This window comes from Rhinatrema bivittatum, chromosome 1 (genome assembly GCF_901001135.1).
Source record: "Rhinatrema bivittatum chromosome 1, aRhiBiv1.1, whole genome shotgun sequence".
Lineage (NCBI taxonomy): Eukaryota > Metazoa > Chordata > Amphibia > Gymnophiona > Rhinatrematidae > Rhinatrema > Rhinatrema bivittatum.
This window is the reverse complement of record NC_042615.1, coordinates 294741688-294760028: the sequence shown is the minus strand read 5'-3', so window position 1 is coordinate 294760028 and position 18341 is coordinate 294741688. Positions and strand designations below refer to the sequence as shown.

The window sequence follows — 18341 nt, the reverse complement described above, 5'->3', positions numbered from 1 at the left end:
AGAGGGGGGAGAAAAGGACGCAACAAGTCCACGCCTGATAAATACCGAGCGGGCAGATCTGCTTTAATTCTGTCCTGCCAAGTAGCAAAGTTGCTGCTGAGGTGGTAGTTGTTTCTTATTCACTCTCTGGATAGTTCACAGCTTTTTTTTTTTTCCCTTCCTCATTTGAACTCACAAATCATTGCCGCAAGCTTTGGGCTGCTGATTTTTTTTTTTTTTTTTTGTAATTATTTTTGATTATGATTATTTTTCTTTTTCGTGTTCCTTGCCTAACATGATTCTGGCGCCCGTGACAATTCTCTAGGTTGAGGTTGCAGGGCTGGAAGCTGCATCCCCGCCACCTCGTCTCGCTGCACGCCTGAACTCTCGTCGCCCCTTGCCGGAGAAGGAAAGGTCGAGACCTTGGGGAAAAAATGCTGCTCGCAGGAGGGAAGGAAGATGCGAGAGGTGCGGCGGCGGCGGCAGGGGAGGGCGGCTCCGCTGGACAGCGCCGCTGCCGAGGCTGCACTCCGCCCGGCTTGCTGCCCTCTGCCCTGTCGCTGGCGGCCACGGCGCTTTGCCTGTATCTGGGCGTGCAGACCTGCCGGCTGCAGGAGCGGGTCTTGGCGATCGAGCAGGGCAAAGGGGATTTCTTTTACCAAGTTCCTGGCTTCTGGATGGAGGAGCTGAATTCGGCGGTGCAAGAAAAAGTGAATCGACTTCTCTCGCAGGTGTGCCCAGTTTTCTCTCTCTTTTTTTTTTTCTAACACGGGGGGGCGCTTATGCGTGGGCACCTTCCTTCCCTCCCTATCTGTTGTTTTGGTTTTTTGTTCGTTCTGGCTTGATTTTGGACATTGGGGGGGGGGGGGGGCTTAACTGCCCCTGCGCCACCCTGCTAAGGTGATCACAAATGACAGCGACGATTAGACGTGGGGCGTTGTGGGTTCATTAGATTCGTACAGAGGGGGAGCAAAATGACTGTGTGCAAACCCTTGCCATACCTACCATGCATTCCTTCCCGGTGCTTCTCTTCACGCGCTGATGTTTTGGATGTTTCTCGTGCTGGAACTGGAAGGAGAGCCCTTCTTTTGGCAGGGCTGTTAACGGGGTCAGGACTGGGTTTTCACAGCCCTGATCCCGGTAGCTAATTTGGCAGTAGTTGCCACTCAACGTATAAGAGTCTTTGACCTTCGCGTGTAAAATATTAATCGCTATTTCACCTCAAATTGTACACCTCCTTCCTAACCCACACTGTCAAGGGGTTTGGTTTGAAAGTTGTTGTTTTTTTTTTCTTCTAAATAGCGTAGGTAGTTGTAAGTGCATCCACAACCAAAAGCTGTCGGAGGCTCTGCCATTCTACCCCCATCCAGTGTGTGTTTGGGGGGGTGTGAGGGGGAGAATTGGTGGCAAAGAAGCGGAACGGGTGGTAAATCATTTGCCTGCACCATGCGCTGGGCTCAGGCTCGGAGGCGCTAACGCTTTGGACTCTCCCCCTCTCCCCACAGGAGCCGTATGAACACTTGGCTAAGATCCGAAGAGCGAGAGAGGCGCCGGTCCCTGAATGCAGCTGCCCAGCAGGTAAAGGGCAGCGGCGGGGGGAGGGGCAGAGGGCGGGGGAGTGGCGGCTTTCCCGCCCTCCGCGAGCCTCTGGGCGCCGTGGCCGCGTTTCTGGCAGGCTCGTGAGGGGAGCCTGCTTGGTTGCGGAATTGCATCGTGCAAAGGTGTCTGGTGCTCCGAAAGATTTTTGTTGTGTGCGGTCCTGGGGAAGAGTGGGCAGTCCCAACCCCCCCCCCCCCCCCGCAGGGAGTGTACAGTCCCAGCTGCCCTGCCCTGTCAGGGAATGATGCCCCTGGGGACCCTCGTTCCTCCCCAGTGCCCCAGTCTGGTGTCTTTGAAAATGAACCGACTGAGGTTTTACTTCTGAGCCAGCAACGGCTTGGCGTTTCTCTTTGAAAATATGAATGACTAATTGCCTGTAAAGAGAAAATGCTGGGATTCAGTTAAATGTACTTATTACAAAAAGGAGGGCTTTTTTTTTGTAACAGTTAACAGCTGTGCTTTTGTCGCACGCATCTTCTTTTGGTGAACACCTTGGTGGTGTTTGGTCTTGAATATGTGAGCTCCGATGACACAGTAGTTTCTTGATTGAAGATTTTTTTTTTTTTTTTTAGCTGGGCAACCTATAGTGTAGCCTACTTTACAATTATTTGTAATGCATTAGGAATTTTTTTCTCAATTCATTACTAGTAATGTATGCTTTGAATGCCGCTGGATACCTCCAAGAAACAAAGGATAGAGGTGCACAAAGAGGGAATCCTGAAGCTGAGCTGGAGATAGTGGAGATTTTGTGGTAGTGATAGGATAAAGCAGGGTGTGGTTGCCCTGTTAGCCCATTTGAATGCATAGAAATAATGTCTATAAGCAACAAAATACAAGGTGATACCTTCTTTATTGGACTAAAGTCAAGAGGTATGTTAAACTAGCCCAATAAAAAGGTCTATTTCCGCACGCAGCAGCACAAGAGAATTTGTGGCTAGCTGTGCACAGAGACATAGGATGCATGAAGTTAATATCTGGCATTGCAAGGTTTTTTCATGGGTAAGCTAGCATTTATGGGTCGCAAATGGCTGGTCAATGCATATAATGGTATGTAATGAGGCAATTAATGGTAGGTCTTTCAGGATGGTACCTGTATAATAATAAACAATCGTAAACTTAATATTAAGCACATAAAGGGTCTGATTCACTAAGCTTTTTTCCCCCCTGAGACGTGGAATGGGAGAAAAGCCTTTAGTGAATCAGAACCAAAGAGGATTCGGTGTCTTTGAAGCCTTAAGAGCAAGGTCAGTGCAAGAGTACTCGATGCCCTAAGCAAACCTCGGTCAATGCACCCCCACTATCCCCAATTTACCTGTTGGCGGCAGCTTCCAGCACAGTGCTCCCTTCTTTGGCAGTATTGGCTTTTTCCCCACTGAGCCTTGTTCTAATGGGATTTTGCCACCCCCAAAATTTTGGCACTCTAGGCAACTGTCTACTTGGCCTAATGGATGGCACCGGCCCCTGCTTAAAGGAATCTTGTAAATTTAGTGGAAATAAAGCAATCCATTTCTATTTCTTTTTTTTTTTTCACTTTTTTGACAAACAGTTTAGGTGTCTAATTTTTTTCTTGGTTTGACTGTAGAAGAAATGTTAAAACTGCTGTTTTGACATTAGGATCAGAAATAGATTAGCAGTTCATCCTATCCAGCACCCGCCTAAATCCAGAGAGCTAGTGTGTGTGACTCTACAGCTTTGATATTCACATACTGAACTGCTCCAGTGGTATTTATTTATTTATAGTTTTATATACCGTCGTTCGGTATTGCCATCACAACGGTTTACATTTTTTATCAATTGGTAACATGGTTAGTGCAATTTCATAGGTAAAGTGTTCAACTAGAGTAAGGAGCGGGTACTTTAATGTGGCCAGTTAGCTTCAAGAAACTTTATCGACATGGAAATTTGTACGTTCTGCCTGCCAAAGGAATACATATAAGGGGAATACAGGTGGGATAAAATGCGTAATAGTGATTGATAATAGCAATTTCTGTGTGTTTAAACCATTCCAGTGCTCAGATTGTGATTGCTGTTCTCCAAACCAGCTCTCAGTATCCGGAATCCCTGCCTGTGTATGTGTGACTGAGGTGCTTTGCTGCTTGACTGCCACTAGAGCTCTACATTATACCAGTTTTTCTGAAGCATTTGGAGTTTGTTACATTATACCAAGTCACTAACCGTGAGGTCAGCGAACAGCTGGCAGGACTGGCCTTCAGGAGGCAGTATCTGCTGCTTTTAAAGCAAAAGTACTGTGGCCTGAAAGAATTTTAAAGGTAGAAGAGTACACTGAGTAATATTAAGCAGAGAAAAAGTATTTTCTACATGTTTTCCTGGTGAAATTACTCCTGAATTAAGTACAATATTGTGCACTTTATTTGGAATACTTTTATTTTATCATTCATTTTGATATCATGGGTAGTGATTATTATTTTAGTTGTAGAAAAAAAAATATTACCAGTATTTATTTCTCAAATTTTTGTAGTCATTAGTCACAGAGAAAAAAAAATCATTTTTTTTACAAGGGGTGATTGAAGTTTAGATTTTCCTGTTTTGTTGGGTGGGGTGGTAAGGAAGGATTAAAAAGAAAATTGGGCAGAAAGAGGAAAAATGTCAAAAACTGTGAAAATATTGCAGGCCCTGGCATGTCTGCAAAGGGAAACTGGCAAGACTGAAATCCAAATTCATAGTGACATTCCTGCTGAATTACTCCAGAGCTAATGAGCATGCTGGTTTTAGAGTAATGCTGAAGCCAGAAGTGGTTGCTGGCAAAATGCCCTCTCAGCCAGGGGGACTCGGGGTAAATTGGGTCTCAAACTTTATTTCTTTTCCTTACAATAGCTACTTCCCTGCTTTTTTGATTCAATGTTAGAATAATATATTTTGTTTCAAAACTAGTACGCAGAAGTAAGAAGTCTGTTCAGAAATGGCTGGAAAACTGTTTCTGTTCAGTGCCTTTTATTTTGCCGGTGAAGGTTATTGTAGAAAAGTGCATAGCATGTACGGAATGCCTTGGCAATGGGACGATTTTCTTAATGAAGAAGGCAGGCGTGAAATCCACGGCCTCCTGTGATATGCTGACTGAGAGTCTGTAGGAAGGAAGCAAACTGCTTGATTACAAAAAAAAGTAATGTGTTCGTCAGATGAACCTGGAGCTTCCCAAAACAGTGATGAGAGCAGTAGAGTTTCTGTTTATTTGAAATAGCCCTGGGGCGAAACAGAGAAGTGCAAAACCGTGTGATCTTCTGTCACAGATACCTGCAAAACCTAAACCTGATTCTCATTCCCTCATTTGTCCTTTTGACGGTGCATGGGTGCTGCGGGGTTTTGATGCTTTCCAACCCAGTGTTCTGCAGGACATTGTTACTGTCAAATGGTTTTCCTACATGCATAGGACCTTCAGCATTAATGGAAGGGAAGTGAGTGTGCAAAATCGCTGAATTGGCAGTTGGGTAGAAAACATTTAATGAACGCCATGTGCCAACTCATATTATCTGTGCAAATATTTTTGCCTCTGAGCCAAAAGCTTATGAACTGCAAGATTATTTTAATTCTGCGATAAACTGTTTTAATCAAGCGGTCTGATTAAAATCAGTTCATCTAATGAAATGCCTTTGACGGTGTCAGAATGCATTGTGTAAGGGAGGTATTTCTCTTACACACTGGGAATATTTTTCTTTATTTTATTAATTTATTTCCCAACTTTTGACTCACCTCTCCCAATTTTTCGCTCTGGGCAATTTACAGTTTATACTTAAATAATCTCTTTGTCATATAAGGAATCATTTCTAGGTTTGAACACACATCCACAGAGATAAGGTTTTTATTTTTGAAGGTCCATTAATTTATTTATGCAGGGAAAAATATCTGTATTTAAGTTTTGAAAACTTGTAATGAGTATATAAAGTTGAAAAGATTTGGTATAAAGGTTGGGGGCATCTTACTTAAAGTAAGAACTCCTATAGGGCCTTTGTTCCAAAGGTGGAGTCACAAGTCATGTGCCCACTTAATTCCTGCTGCTTTTTAATTTTATTTATCTGATTTTTGACACTTCAGAGTGGATTACATTCAGGTACTATAGGTATTTCCCTATCCCTGGAGGTTTTATATTCTAAGTTTGCACCTGAGGTAAAGAGATTTGCTGGAGATCACAAGGAACAGCAATAGCATTTGGACCCAGGCCTACCTAGTTTATAGTATGCTGCTCTAATCACTAGGCTTATTCCTCCACTCCATTCATTTTGTACAGCTTTTGTTGCAGTTTGCAATCTAGTACTGTTAGCAGGACAGTACACAACATAGCTTCTCCTTCAAGAAAATAATAAGATTGGTTAAAAGACAGTAGACATCATGAGGGTTATTGACCAGTTTATCCTAATGGCTATAGCTGGCAGCTGCAAGCCTGAAGATACCTGTTTGATTATTCTTCACAATTCAGCATATGACTCAGACTACAGTGGAACTATCTGGTGATGTGCTCCATGAGTATTGCTCAGTATTTCAGAAGTGTACATGCAGATATAATACTCTGCAGCAACTGGACACTAGCCTTTTCAGTTGTTAGATCAACTCCTCTATACCTCTGAGAGCAGCCATGTTTGGAAACAATGTCATAAATGCCCCACTCAGACTGGTGTCTCAGATCCATGCAGGTGTATGATGTCATCTGTGAAATCAGAGCCACTATAACCTGTGGAATCCTGACCATGTATGTGTAATGTATTTGCGACCCTTTGCCTAACATGGTTATTCCCAGAAACAGGAAACTAAAAAAAAAAATTACTCAAAAATAAAATATTTTTTTGCTTGTATATTTTTGGAATATTGCATAGAACTCAAATGTTTGCATTTTCTTTAACCTCCCCTTTTCTCAACACTGTAAGCCTTTGGGGGCAGAGATAGTGTGGTCATATTTATTGTCTTGGACAACTGTGTGTACACTGAGCACTGTAGAAACAGTAAGAATTTTAATGAGTATAATGTTAACTAATAAGCTGACCCTAGCGGTAAGTCAAAATGAGTTAAAAGCTGCAACTGAGACAGAGTACAGTTGAGTCACATTTCGATTACTGAACTTTGTGAACAGGTTTTTGATTTTTTTTTTTTCTGTGCAATTGATCAACAGCCTCTGTGATTGGCACTACTTCTCACAAGTTTCAGACTCAGGCTTAAGTCCATCATTTCCTGTATCTGTTTTCCTTTGTGACTCAGAGGCAAGCCCCCGCCTCATGGCATAAGGAGTTGCAGAGCTCTCTTGGGATGCTCAGTGGTAACACTGCAGGCTTTTTCTCCTTAATGACTTCATTTACTTCTCTGAATCTTCCCATCCAGCCTCCCCACAGAGTGACCAGCCTGCTCGCCAGCTAGCAAACTGCAGAAGAAAGGAAAAGATGTGGCTGGAGTAGAGAATAAAAAAAAAAATGCATAGACGCACATTGTCAAGTAATCCAAACTCTGCCCTACAAATTTCCTCTCCTCCTGGCTAACACTGGGCCAGTGTAATTAGTTGAGCATTAACAGTTTCTTTATGCACAAGCGTCTTTTAAAACTCCGGATGAAGTAAGCTAATTGGGTATTCTAATGCAATGGGTGTTAAAAAAAAAAAAGGTGCATAAAACTACCTAAGGTGAGCAAAAGAAAGGCTTAGGCCTGGATTTTTCTAAAATCGCAGGGCTTTGTGAATCGCGCGGTTAATGGGGGGCAGGCCTGCGAAAGCCGGCAGCGATCGCACCGCCGCGGTGTTATCGCGTCCAGCTTTCGCACCGAATAGCGCCATCGTAAAAAGTGGTGCTATTGGGCGCGATAAGGTGTCTTACCTTATCACCGCCAGTGAGGTTTCCGCAGCATCCGCCTCGACACCGCCCAGACTCCTCCTCTTCTGCTGTTGACACCACCCCGACTCCACCCCTATCTAGCTATCCTTTTTGCGTGCGATAGGATTAGAAAATAACCCCCTTCGTGAATAGAAAAACAAGATTTATGCAAATAATAAATCATGTTTTCTGCACATAAAAATGTGATTTTATATGCACCAAAATTGCTTTCTGCACATGAAAGAAGTTGGCTGTAGAGGCAAAAACTCACAGTAAAAACTTTTTAAAATATATCCGAAGCAGAAAGCCTGTGAGGGAAGTCAGTTGGACCGTTAGATGATAGAGGGGTAAAGGGGGGCACTTAGAGAAGATAAGGCCATCGCGAAAGATTATGATTTCTTTGATTCGGTGTTTACTGAAGAGATGTTGGGGAGGTACCCGTTCCGGAGAAGGTTTCAATGGGTAATGATTCAGATGCACTGAACCAAATCAGGTGAACCTAGAAGATGTGGTAGGCCTGATTGACAAACTGGAGAGTAGTAAATCACCTGGACCGGATGGTATACACCTCAGGGTTCTGAGGGAACTAAAAAATGAAATTTCAGATCTATTAATAAAAATTTGTAACCTATCATTAAAATCATCCATTGTACTTGAAGAATGGAGGGTGGCTAATATAACCCCAATATTTAAAAAGGGGGTCAAGGGGCGATCTGGGAAACTACAGACCGGTTAGCCTGACTTCAGTACCAGGAAAAAATAGTGGAAAATATTCTAAATATCAAAATCACAGAACATATAGAAAGACATGGTTTAATGGAACAAAGTCAGCAAGGCTTTACGCAAGGCAAGTCTTGCCTCACAAATTTGATTCACTTTTTTGAAATAGTTAATAAACATGTAGATAAAGGTGAACCGGTAGATGTAGTGTATTTGGATTTTCAGAAGGCATTTGACAAAGTTCCTCATGAGAGGCTTCTAGGAAAAGTAAAATTCATGGGATTAGGTGGCGATGTACTTTCGTGGACAAACTGGCTAAAAGACAGAAACAGAGAGAGGATTATATGGACAATTTTCTCAGTGGAAGCAAGTGGAGAGCCTCAGGGATCTGTATTGGGACCCGTACTTTCAATATATTTATAAATGATCTGGAAAGGAATATGACGAATGAGATAATCAAATTTGCAGATGACACAAAATTGTTCAGAGTAGTTAAATCACAAGCAGATTGTGAAAAATTGCAGGAAGACCTTGTGAGACTGGAAAGTTGGGCATCCAATGGCAGATGAAATTTAATGTGGATAAGTGCAAGGTTGCTGCCTATAGGGACAAATACCCCATGCTATAATTACACAATGTTGGGTTCCATATTAGGAGCTACGATTCAAGAAAGAGATCTAGGCGTCATAGTGAATAACACATTGAAATTGTTGGTTCAGTGTGCTGCAGCAGTCAAAAAAGCAAACAGAATGTTAGGAATTATTAGAAAGGGAATGGCAAATAAACCGGAAAATGTCATAATGCCTCTGTATAGCTCTATGGTGAGTATTCACCTTGAATACTGTGTACAGTTCTGGTCGCCACATCTCAAAAAAGATAAAGTTGCGATGGAGAAGGTAGAGAGAAGGGCGACCAAAATGATAAAGGGGATGGAACTGCTCCCCTATCAGGAAAGACTAAAGAGTTTAGGACTGTTCAGCTTGGAGAAGAGACAGCTGAGGTGGGATATGAAAGAGGTGTTTAAAATCATGAGAGATCTAGAACAAGTAAATGTGAATTGATTATTTACTCTTTTGGATAATAGGACTAGTGGGCACTTTATGAAGTTAGCATGTAGCACATTTAAAACTAATCAGAGAAAGTTCTTTTCACTCAGCACACAATTAAACTCAAATTGTTGCCAGAGGATGTGGTTAGTGCAGTTAGTGTAGCTGGGTTTTAAAAAAGAATTGGATAAGTTCTTGGAGGAGAAGTCTGTTACATGCTATTAATCAAGTTGACTTAGAAAATAGCCACTGCTGTTACTAGCATCAGTAGCATGGGATAGACTTAGTTTTTGGGCACTTGCCAGGTTACTTATGGCCTGGATTGGTCACTGTTGGAAACAGGATGCTGGGCTTTATGGACCCTTGGTCTGACCCAGTTATGGCATGTTCTTATGTTTTCTAAGCATTTCTTGTGCACACAAAATATTAACTTATAGGTCTTGGCACCAGAACTCTTGTTTTCTGCCCATAGACAAATACTAGCACTGGAAACTACTCCATCTCCGATCAGGAATAACATTTTCAACATTAGGACAGCAGGAGTTAAGCCAGCTCACCTCTCTGCATTGATGAATAATAGCCAATGTCTTCATTTGCATGGGATTTTCTTACAAGGGCGCTAAGCAGTACTTAGTTCTATATACACATTTTTTTGTGTAAAACCCCTAGGCATATTAGTGAAGTTTGCATACAAAAATGTGCACACAACTGCGGATAAAGCGTGTGCTCTGCCTGTTGCATCTTATTCCACTGGGCCCCACAACTGGCAAGTGATTAAACCGTAATTTTTTTTCTACCCTGTATCAAAATGTAGGTGAGGTGTGTTTTTTGTTTTTTTTTTTTTTTCACAGCAATATATGTTTATGCATAGTTAAAGTGATCAGGTAACCTAGTAACAAAAAAAGAAAATTATGTCAAGTGCTAAACTGGATACAAACAGCTAAAAAGTTACCAGTGCAACTGATCTGTTTTATTTAGGGACTGGGAGCTCGATTCACCAACTTAGATGGCTACAAAATTTCCAGTAGAAAGATTTCTGTGGTCTTTTATGAATTAAAATAATTTTATCCTGTGTTGAAAAATAATGCTTTGGAAACCCAAATAAAGCCCCTTTTACATAGCTTTATAAAACCGGCCCTCTGCTCAGAATTGTGTAATATTTTGTCAGCTTTATTACAATATGCATGCCTTGTGGACTCTTAAAATGTTATGATCCTCATTATCACTCTCATGCCATCACCAGCATCTGGAATTGGACGGAGCAAGTCCACTGAGCATAAGAACATAAGAATTGCTATGCTGTGTCAGACCAAGGGTCCATCAAGCCCAGCATCTGTTTCCAACAGAGGCCAAACCAGGCCACAAAGAACCTGGCAATTACCCAAACACCAAGAAGATCCCATACTACCGTATGATGCAATTAATAGCAGTGGCTATTCCCTAAGAAACTTGATTAATAGCAGTTAATGGACTTCTCCTCCAAGAACCCATCCAAACCTTTTTTGAACCAGCTACACTAACTGCACTAACCACATCCTCTGGCAACAAATTCCAGAGCTTATTGTGCATTAATTTAAAGAATTTTCTCCAATTAGTCTTAAGTGTGCTACTTGCTAACTTCATGGAATGCCCCCTAGTCCTTCTTTTATTCGAAAGGGTAAAAAACTGATTCACATCTACTCCGTTCAAGACCTCTCATGATCTTAAACACCTCTGTCATATCCCCCCTCAGCAGTCTCTTCTCCAAGCTGAACAGCCCTAACCTCTTCAGCCTTTCCTCATAGGGGAGCTGTTCCATTCCCTTTATCATTTTGGTTGCCCTTCTCAGTACCTTCTCCATCGCAAACTATATCTTTTGAGATGCGGCAACCAGAATTGTACACAGTATTCAAGGTGCGGTCTCACCATGGAGCGATACAGAGGCATTATGACATTTTCTGTTTTATTCACCATTCCCTTCCTAATAATTCCCAACATTCTGTTTGCTTTTTTGACTGCTGCAGCACACTGAGACGACGATTTTTAAAGTATTATCCACTATGATGCCTAGATCTCTTTCCTGGGTGGTAGCTCCTAATATGGAACCTAACATCGTGTAACTACAGCAAGGGTTAATTTTTATTTTTCCCTATATGCAACACCTTGCACTTGTCCACATTAAATTTCATCTGCCGTTTGGATGCCCAATCTTCCAGTCTTGCTCTGTGATGCCAGCAAGGACTAGGAGAAAAAAAGAATGTCTGCCTCACAGATAAGGAATAGAAAACTAGAAATTTTCATTTATGGTCATAAAAACAATTTTATATTGGCAAAGAAGTAGAAAAATAATTTTATGGCAATGTCGCATGTGTGGTGGAAATCTGAGAAAAGAACAAATAAGGTTCTTGTTCATATCATCTACCTTTTCTTTCCCTCCCCTGCCTTGCATGTCAAGGTTGACTAGTTCTGTTCCGCAAATGGCACGCGTCTGAATCCTGCAACTTATTCTTAACCCTCCTATCAGAACAGGCACTCACGTAATACACTGCACTGTACAATTATGTAAAGAAGAGGGGGACTGGGCTAGAGGAAAAAAAATGCTGTCTGGGTAGGGGGCCGCAGCCATTACCCAGGCCCACATTTTAATCAGCAAAGTGACCTATCTCAGGGAAGCAAAACTGCACCTCTTCTGATGTTATCAGATACATGCGCAGTCAGTATTTTGGGATACAGCATGCCATCCAAAAAAGGAAAATGGCATATTTCCATGATAGGAGAGAATAATGTAACAGGACTCATTAACTCTTTAATAGAAGCCCATAGAAAACAACAATGTCCAAGATTGCTCTCATATATGTACTGCCCACAACAGATATAAAACTCTTCTTAAGAGTAGGCGTAACGATGTTACGATGTAATGTGTGCATGTACTTGGCCAACTGCCTGAGTATTTTCAAAGTGAATTATGTGCGGTGTAAGTTTTTTTTGAATATACTCGGTAGGAAGTCTGTTTACAATGTATATGCAGACTTTACTACTATTTGGGCTGTTATAAAAATTTCTTTCCCCATGTATAGAAACATGGGGAGACAAATTTTATTTATTTATTATTTATTTAACATTTTTTATATACCGAAATTCTAGCAACAATGTTGCTAATCATTTCGGTTTACATATAACATTGGAGTGACTTAACATGCGAGTCTTACATGGAACAGGAAAATGAACTTGGAGACAATTGAATAAATACTAATAACAAATAACATTAAAACAACAACAGTAGTAATAGACATGTTATAACTACATCTCTGCTATAATTCAGAAATCTTTCTTTTATCTCGGTTGCATTCGCCAGTTACATCTATTGTTGAATCCTCAAGCTTTGAAATTGCTGGTTCATGCTAAGGTTTGTGATTCTGAACTAGACTACTGTAGTTCCTCACCACTGGAGTTTCAAATACCCAGCTGAAACATTCACTACTACTTCAAAATATGGCTGCAAGGTTAATAATATGACATTAGGGAATTTGACCATATCTCTCCTATACTGCTATTATTACATTGGCTTCCTGTCACCTACCAGATCTGTTCTTAACCTTTCGGGCTCTTTTTTTTTCTGGTTTTCCACTTTACCTGCTTAAAATTTTAAGGTCCTATGTGCCAGTTTGAAAGCTCCATTCTTCTCAGGCTGGCTACCTTTATATCCCCCCTCCCTCAGTTATCTGCCTTGATTCCACCAGAGAATCGTCTCTTACCTTTCAGGCTCCTACTTTGTGAAACGCTCTTCTTTCAGACGCTAGTCTTCAAACTGATCATTTAAAATTCAGAAAAGTGGTAATGGCATGGTTCCTTTTCTCAAGCTTATAAAAATCACTAGCGCCATGGGCCACAGCATTTTTCCTCTATTGTGGGTAGTATGGAACCTAATAATAGGAAGGTCCAAAGAAACAAACCGGAAACCGGTCCAATATTGCAGTAGCAACCAAGAAAAAAGAACCGGTGAACACCAAGGATTCTTAATTCTTTATTCAGCAGATGCATAGTGCTGAATAAAGAATTAAGAATCCTTGGTGTTCACTGGAACCTAAATAATATTTCCTTGAAGTATTATTTTCTCTGGTCTTCAATGGGCTGTATTTTTGCATGCTTCTGTTATTGTTGAGTTTGATGTTCCATATTAAATATTATATCTTTGTCTTATTTGATTTTCTTTGTATTATTTTATTCTTAATTAGGAATTGTTTATTGTAGCACCACCTGGATAGCATGTTTTTACAGGCAGGATATACAATTTTAATAAATTGAAATGAAACATTGGTCATGCCTTTCTCTATCATCCATATTCTGTCTAGTCTGTTCATGTCTGTATTACTACAATAATATACGAGACTTTGCATTCACTAGATTGTGCAGGTATGCTTGGAAATCATAGTACAGAAATGCACAGGCCCCTAAGGTGTCTGTTTGCAGCATCCACATTTGTTTTCAGAGACCTCTTTTAATATGTGTCACACATACCTGTTGGCATGATCTAAGCTACTTTAAAAAAAACTAGCTAGCTACTATAATGTGGACCATAACCTGTTTTTTTCCCTTTTCTTTCTTTATAGAATATTATAATTTAAGAGCTATTAAAATTTCCTAAAGGTGAATTTTAAAAGCAGTGCATGTGTCAAAATCATGAGACGTGCGCGCAATTTCAAGTCCCGATGCGTGCATATCTCACGTCGAACCATAAAGGAGCATGGTGTGGGCAGGGCATGGGCGTTCCAGGTGGGGCCAAGAGATGTGCACATAAGTAGGTACGTTCCATGTCAAGTGCTGTGTAAACTTTACTTCTGCTATTGAGGAGGTTTAAGTCTAAATAAAACTGTTTTTAAAGTATCTTACAAGTTTTGAGAAGTCTGGGTTAACCTGGGTGGGGGGGATGCAGCCTAATGAACCAGGAGGGTTTGGAGGCCCTAAATGTACACTGGGCAAACTGGTGAATACACTGGTGAAACTGGTCATGGCAATGGGCGTGCACTTTTTATAAAATTCCCACACTTGTGCGGCTCTGATCCAACTTTATGTGGCTGTGTGCACCAACTTGCAAAATTGGGCTCACACGTATGCATGGCAGAAGCTATTTTATTACATACACACATGTGCGTGCATGTTATAAAATGGCTGCATCTGGGCGCATGCAGATGCACACGTGCGCCGTTTGAAAGTTACTGTCCCTAGGAAGGGAGGAAGATTTTTTTTCTTGAAAACTGGTTTTTAAAGGAATTAAATTACTTCAGGATTTCTTCCAAAGTGACTCATTTCTAACCTCTGAATTAGCTGTAACTGCTCCAAATGAATATTTCTCGCAATTATCTAGAAATTAGGGTCACCAAAAATGCAGCATCATGGGCAGGCATTAGGGTGCTTTACTTCCTTCAGTTTCTTTACTTGTTCCCGCAGCTTGCATGCCAGTAGGGTAAGGTTATCTCCTGCTGCATCCCCAGCCAGATCCTTTCAGGAAGAGAGTATGGGTGGAGTTAGGGACTCACAGCAAGGAAAGAGCCAAGGGAAGTCAAAGCAGAAAAGAAGAAACTTAAAAGGAGACATGCATCAGTTTATTAGATGCTTCCTTCTCCAGTGATTGTGGCTGGCAGAGGGAAGAGAAGGAGAGCGAGAGTGGCTATAACTTTTTTCAGAGGAAGTTAATCTCACTTTCTAAACTTTGGGATCAGTGCAGAACTGAAAGTTATAGGGCTTAGTGTCCCTGTCAGATGGGTAGATACAAAAGAAGTTGTACACATAGGGCCGGATTTTAAGAGTTACGCGCGGGCGTAGATTTGTGAGCGCAACCCGCTCGCCGTGCACAAGCTACACACTTGTGCCCCTTGCGCGCGCCGAGCCCTAGGGGAGCCCCGATGGCTTTCCCTGTTCCCTCCGAGGCCACTCCGAAATCGGAGGGGCCTTGGAGGGAACTTTACTTCAGCGCCCCCAGCCCTACCTAAACCCCCCCCCCCCATATCTTTATTTTGTTTGTTGCGCGTGCCTCCGGGCAGGCGTAGGTTGTGCACACCGGCCTAGTGGCAGTGGAGTGGTTTCTGGCTACAATCCATGCTCGCCCATTTTTAAGCCTCGGGGCTTGCGCAGCGTCGCCGGGCCTATGCAAAATAGGCTCGGCGCGCGTAACCCCCCCCTACGCGCGTAAATCCACCTGTTGTGGAAGTACATATATGAGACCAAGGGAGAAGAGGTGAGTGGGAAGAAAATATAGAGAAGAGAGTGAAAAAGAATAATGGAGAGAGCAATAGAACAAGGAGAGGGGAGAGAGGCAGAAGAAGAAACAGAGGGAAAAGGAATAATGATGAAGATTCGGATTCAGGAAATGTTATTGGCTCGACAGTTTGTATATGTGTTGCCAAAGAATTCACTAGGGGAAAGAGACAAACAGACCTGAAATGGAAAATTAAAAAAAAAAGGAAGTAAAACAAAAAGATACCAGGTACAGACAAAAAAAGAAACCACAGGCAAACCAACATGGAACAAAGAATAAGAGGAAAAAAAAAACCCAGAGCCACCAAAAGCTGGAAAACAATATTATTTTTTAAATAATACCCAGATTCGTCTCCTTGCTTCCCCGCCTCCGAGCTCTTCTTGCTTCCCTCCCTCTGTCTGTACTTCTTAACCTAGGTCTCTACCCCCCTTTATCGTTCTGTGATCCAAGCTTCTACTCTGATAACTAAGTGCCATCTCCTCCCTTTTCCACCTCTAATACATTGTAATCTCTTTGTATTATGCTCTTTTCAGTTTTTAAATATCATGTTGAATTGTTGTAATTAGTTTTAGTTTTTAATTGGCCTCTGATTATGTTTTCACCTTTCTTTTCAAAACCTGCACTTTTGTTGCCCTTTTGGCTTTGTTTCCCCTCCCCTATCTCCTTGTTTTATTGTATTTTCCGCTCATTTTGTTAAAATGTGAACCGGCATGATGTTTCGCACTAATGCCGGTATATAAAAGCTATTAAATAAATAAATAAATAATAAATAAAAGAGAAAACTAATGAATAAAAGAAATCTTGGGACGCAATTCAAGGCAGTATGGGCTGCGGAACTTCACTGGTTTGGTTTTTCCTGATGTCTGTTTTCCTTTTTGACAGGGTATATTCCAGATGAGTTAAACTAAGTCTCTATTTTTTTGTTTTAGTAAGAATATTATTAACACTGCATAATATGAGACTATCATGGTAAAACCTCTTCCAGGGAAAACTTCCTTAGATCTCTTATGAACTGCTCACTCACTGCTACTATCATGGGAACAAGTGTTTCAGATTTGCCTGCCAAAAATCTGGTAACGTTACGGCAGAAGCATCAGTGAGATACAGAAGAGCCTGGCAAGTTAGATGTAAAACATTAAAAAGGCAGTTTGAGAAGAAGAAATAGCCTTATTATGACATTAATAAGGCAATTTGGGAAGAAGCTTGCCATAAAGGCAAAAAAATAGTAATAAAACCTTTTGCAAGTACAACAAAAGCAAGGAGCCTGTGAGGGAATCAGCTGGGCTCAGGGCCGGATTTAAGCATTTTGCATCTATAGGCAGGATTGGAGGGTGAGGGACCCTGAAGTTTGTAAAGTGAGAGAAGTCCTTTCTCCCGCCACCATCCCCCAAAGTCCCAGCGTGCCAGAATAGCGCCCCTTTGAAGTGGTCGTCTCCTTGGCACACACTGCACTCCTCTTTGGCCTGGGTATTTGTGCCTTCAAAATTTGGGCACCCTGGGCAAATGCCTATGTTGCCTGTGCCCAAATCCAGGCCTGGCTTGGGCCACTAGATCAGTATTTCTCAACCCAGTCCTCGGGGCACACCTAGCCAGTCAGGTTTTCAGGATATCCACAATGATTATGCATGAGAGAGATTTCATTGTATGCAAATCTATCTCATGCATATTCATTGTGGATATCCTGAAAACCTGACTGGCTAGGTGTGCCCTGAGGACTGGGTTGAGAAACACTGCACTAGGTGACCAAAGACTTAAAGGGGCACACAGGGAGAACAAGGCCAGAGCAGAAGAGCTTAACATATTCTTAGTTTCTGTCTTTACTGAAGAAGAGGTTGGGGAGATAGGCCAGAACTATTCTTTAAAGGTGATGATTTCAAAGGAACTGAAGCAATCACTATGAAATTGGAAAATGTACTAAAGCAAATTGGCAAATCACCAGGACCTAATAGTATTTATCCAGAATTCTGAAAGAAATCCAATATAAAATTGCAGACTTTATAATGCAATCTGTAAGCCATTATAAAAATTTGCCACCATACCTGAGAACTGGAGGGTACTCAATGCAACACTAATTATTAAACAGGACTTCAGGGTTGATCCAGAAAACTATATACCAGTGAGCCTGATATCCGTGCTTGGCAAAATAGTAGAACAGAATTATTGGTCATATGGATAACTGTAGCTTTTTTGGAAGAGCCAATTTCATTTTAGCAAAAGGAAGTCATGCCTTACCAATTTATATATAGATAAACGTGGATACAAGTGAGCTGGTCGATACAGTATAACCAGATTTTTGGAAGGCATTTGAGAGACTCCTCAGGAAATTAAAAAGTCATGGGATAGGAGGCAATAAGAACATAAGAAGTTGCCATACTGGATCAGACTGAGGGTCTATCAAGTTCAGCATCCTGTTTCCAACTGTGGCCAATCCAGGATACAAGTATCTGGCAAGTACCCAAACATTAAATAGATCCCATGTTACTAATGCCATCCATAATCAGTGGCCATTGCTTAAGTCAACTTGACTAATAGCAGTTTATGGACTTCTCCTCCAGGAACTTGTCCCAAACCTTTTTTTTTTTATACCCAAATAAACTAACTGCCTTAACCATATCCCAATCCCAGAGCTTAAATTTGCATTGAGTGAAAAATAATTTACTTTGATTTCTTTTAAATGTACTATTTGTTAACTTCATGGTGTGCCACTAATCCTTGTATTATCTGAAAGAGTAAACAACTGATTTACATTAACCTGTTCTAGTCCTCTCATAATTTTATAGATCTCCATCATATCCCCCCCCCCCCCCCCCCCCCCTTTCCAAGCTGAACAGCCCTAACCTCTTCAGCCTTTGCTCATAGGGGAGCTGTTCCATCCCCTTTATCATTTTGGTTGCCCTTCTCTGTACCTTCTCCAGTGCATCAATATCTTTTTTGAGATGCAGGGACAAAAACTGT

At 41.5% G+C, this 18341-nt stretch overlaps 1 protein-coding gene across 2 annotated transcripts in view; it reads left to right on the top strand.

Moving 5' to 3' along the window:
* The first annotated feature begins 252 nt into the window (after nt 1-252).
* Nucleotides 253-18341, top strand: part of COL25A1 (collagen type XXV alpha 1 chain) — a 971115-nt gene continuing 953026 nt past the window's right edge. For both annotated transcript variants that reach the window (XM_029596536.1, XM_029596528.1), the window contains exons 1-2: nt 253-710; nt 1485-1557. In XM_029596536.1, coding sequence (XP_029452396.1) covers nt 414-710; nt 1485-1557 — 370 coding nt within the window. In that variant the 5' untranslated portion in view covers nt 253-413. The remainder of the gene's footprint in view (nt 711-1484; nt 1558-18341) is intronic.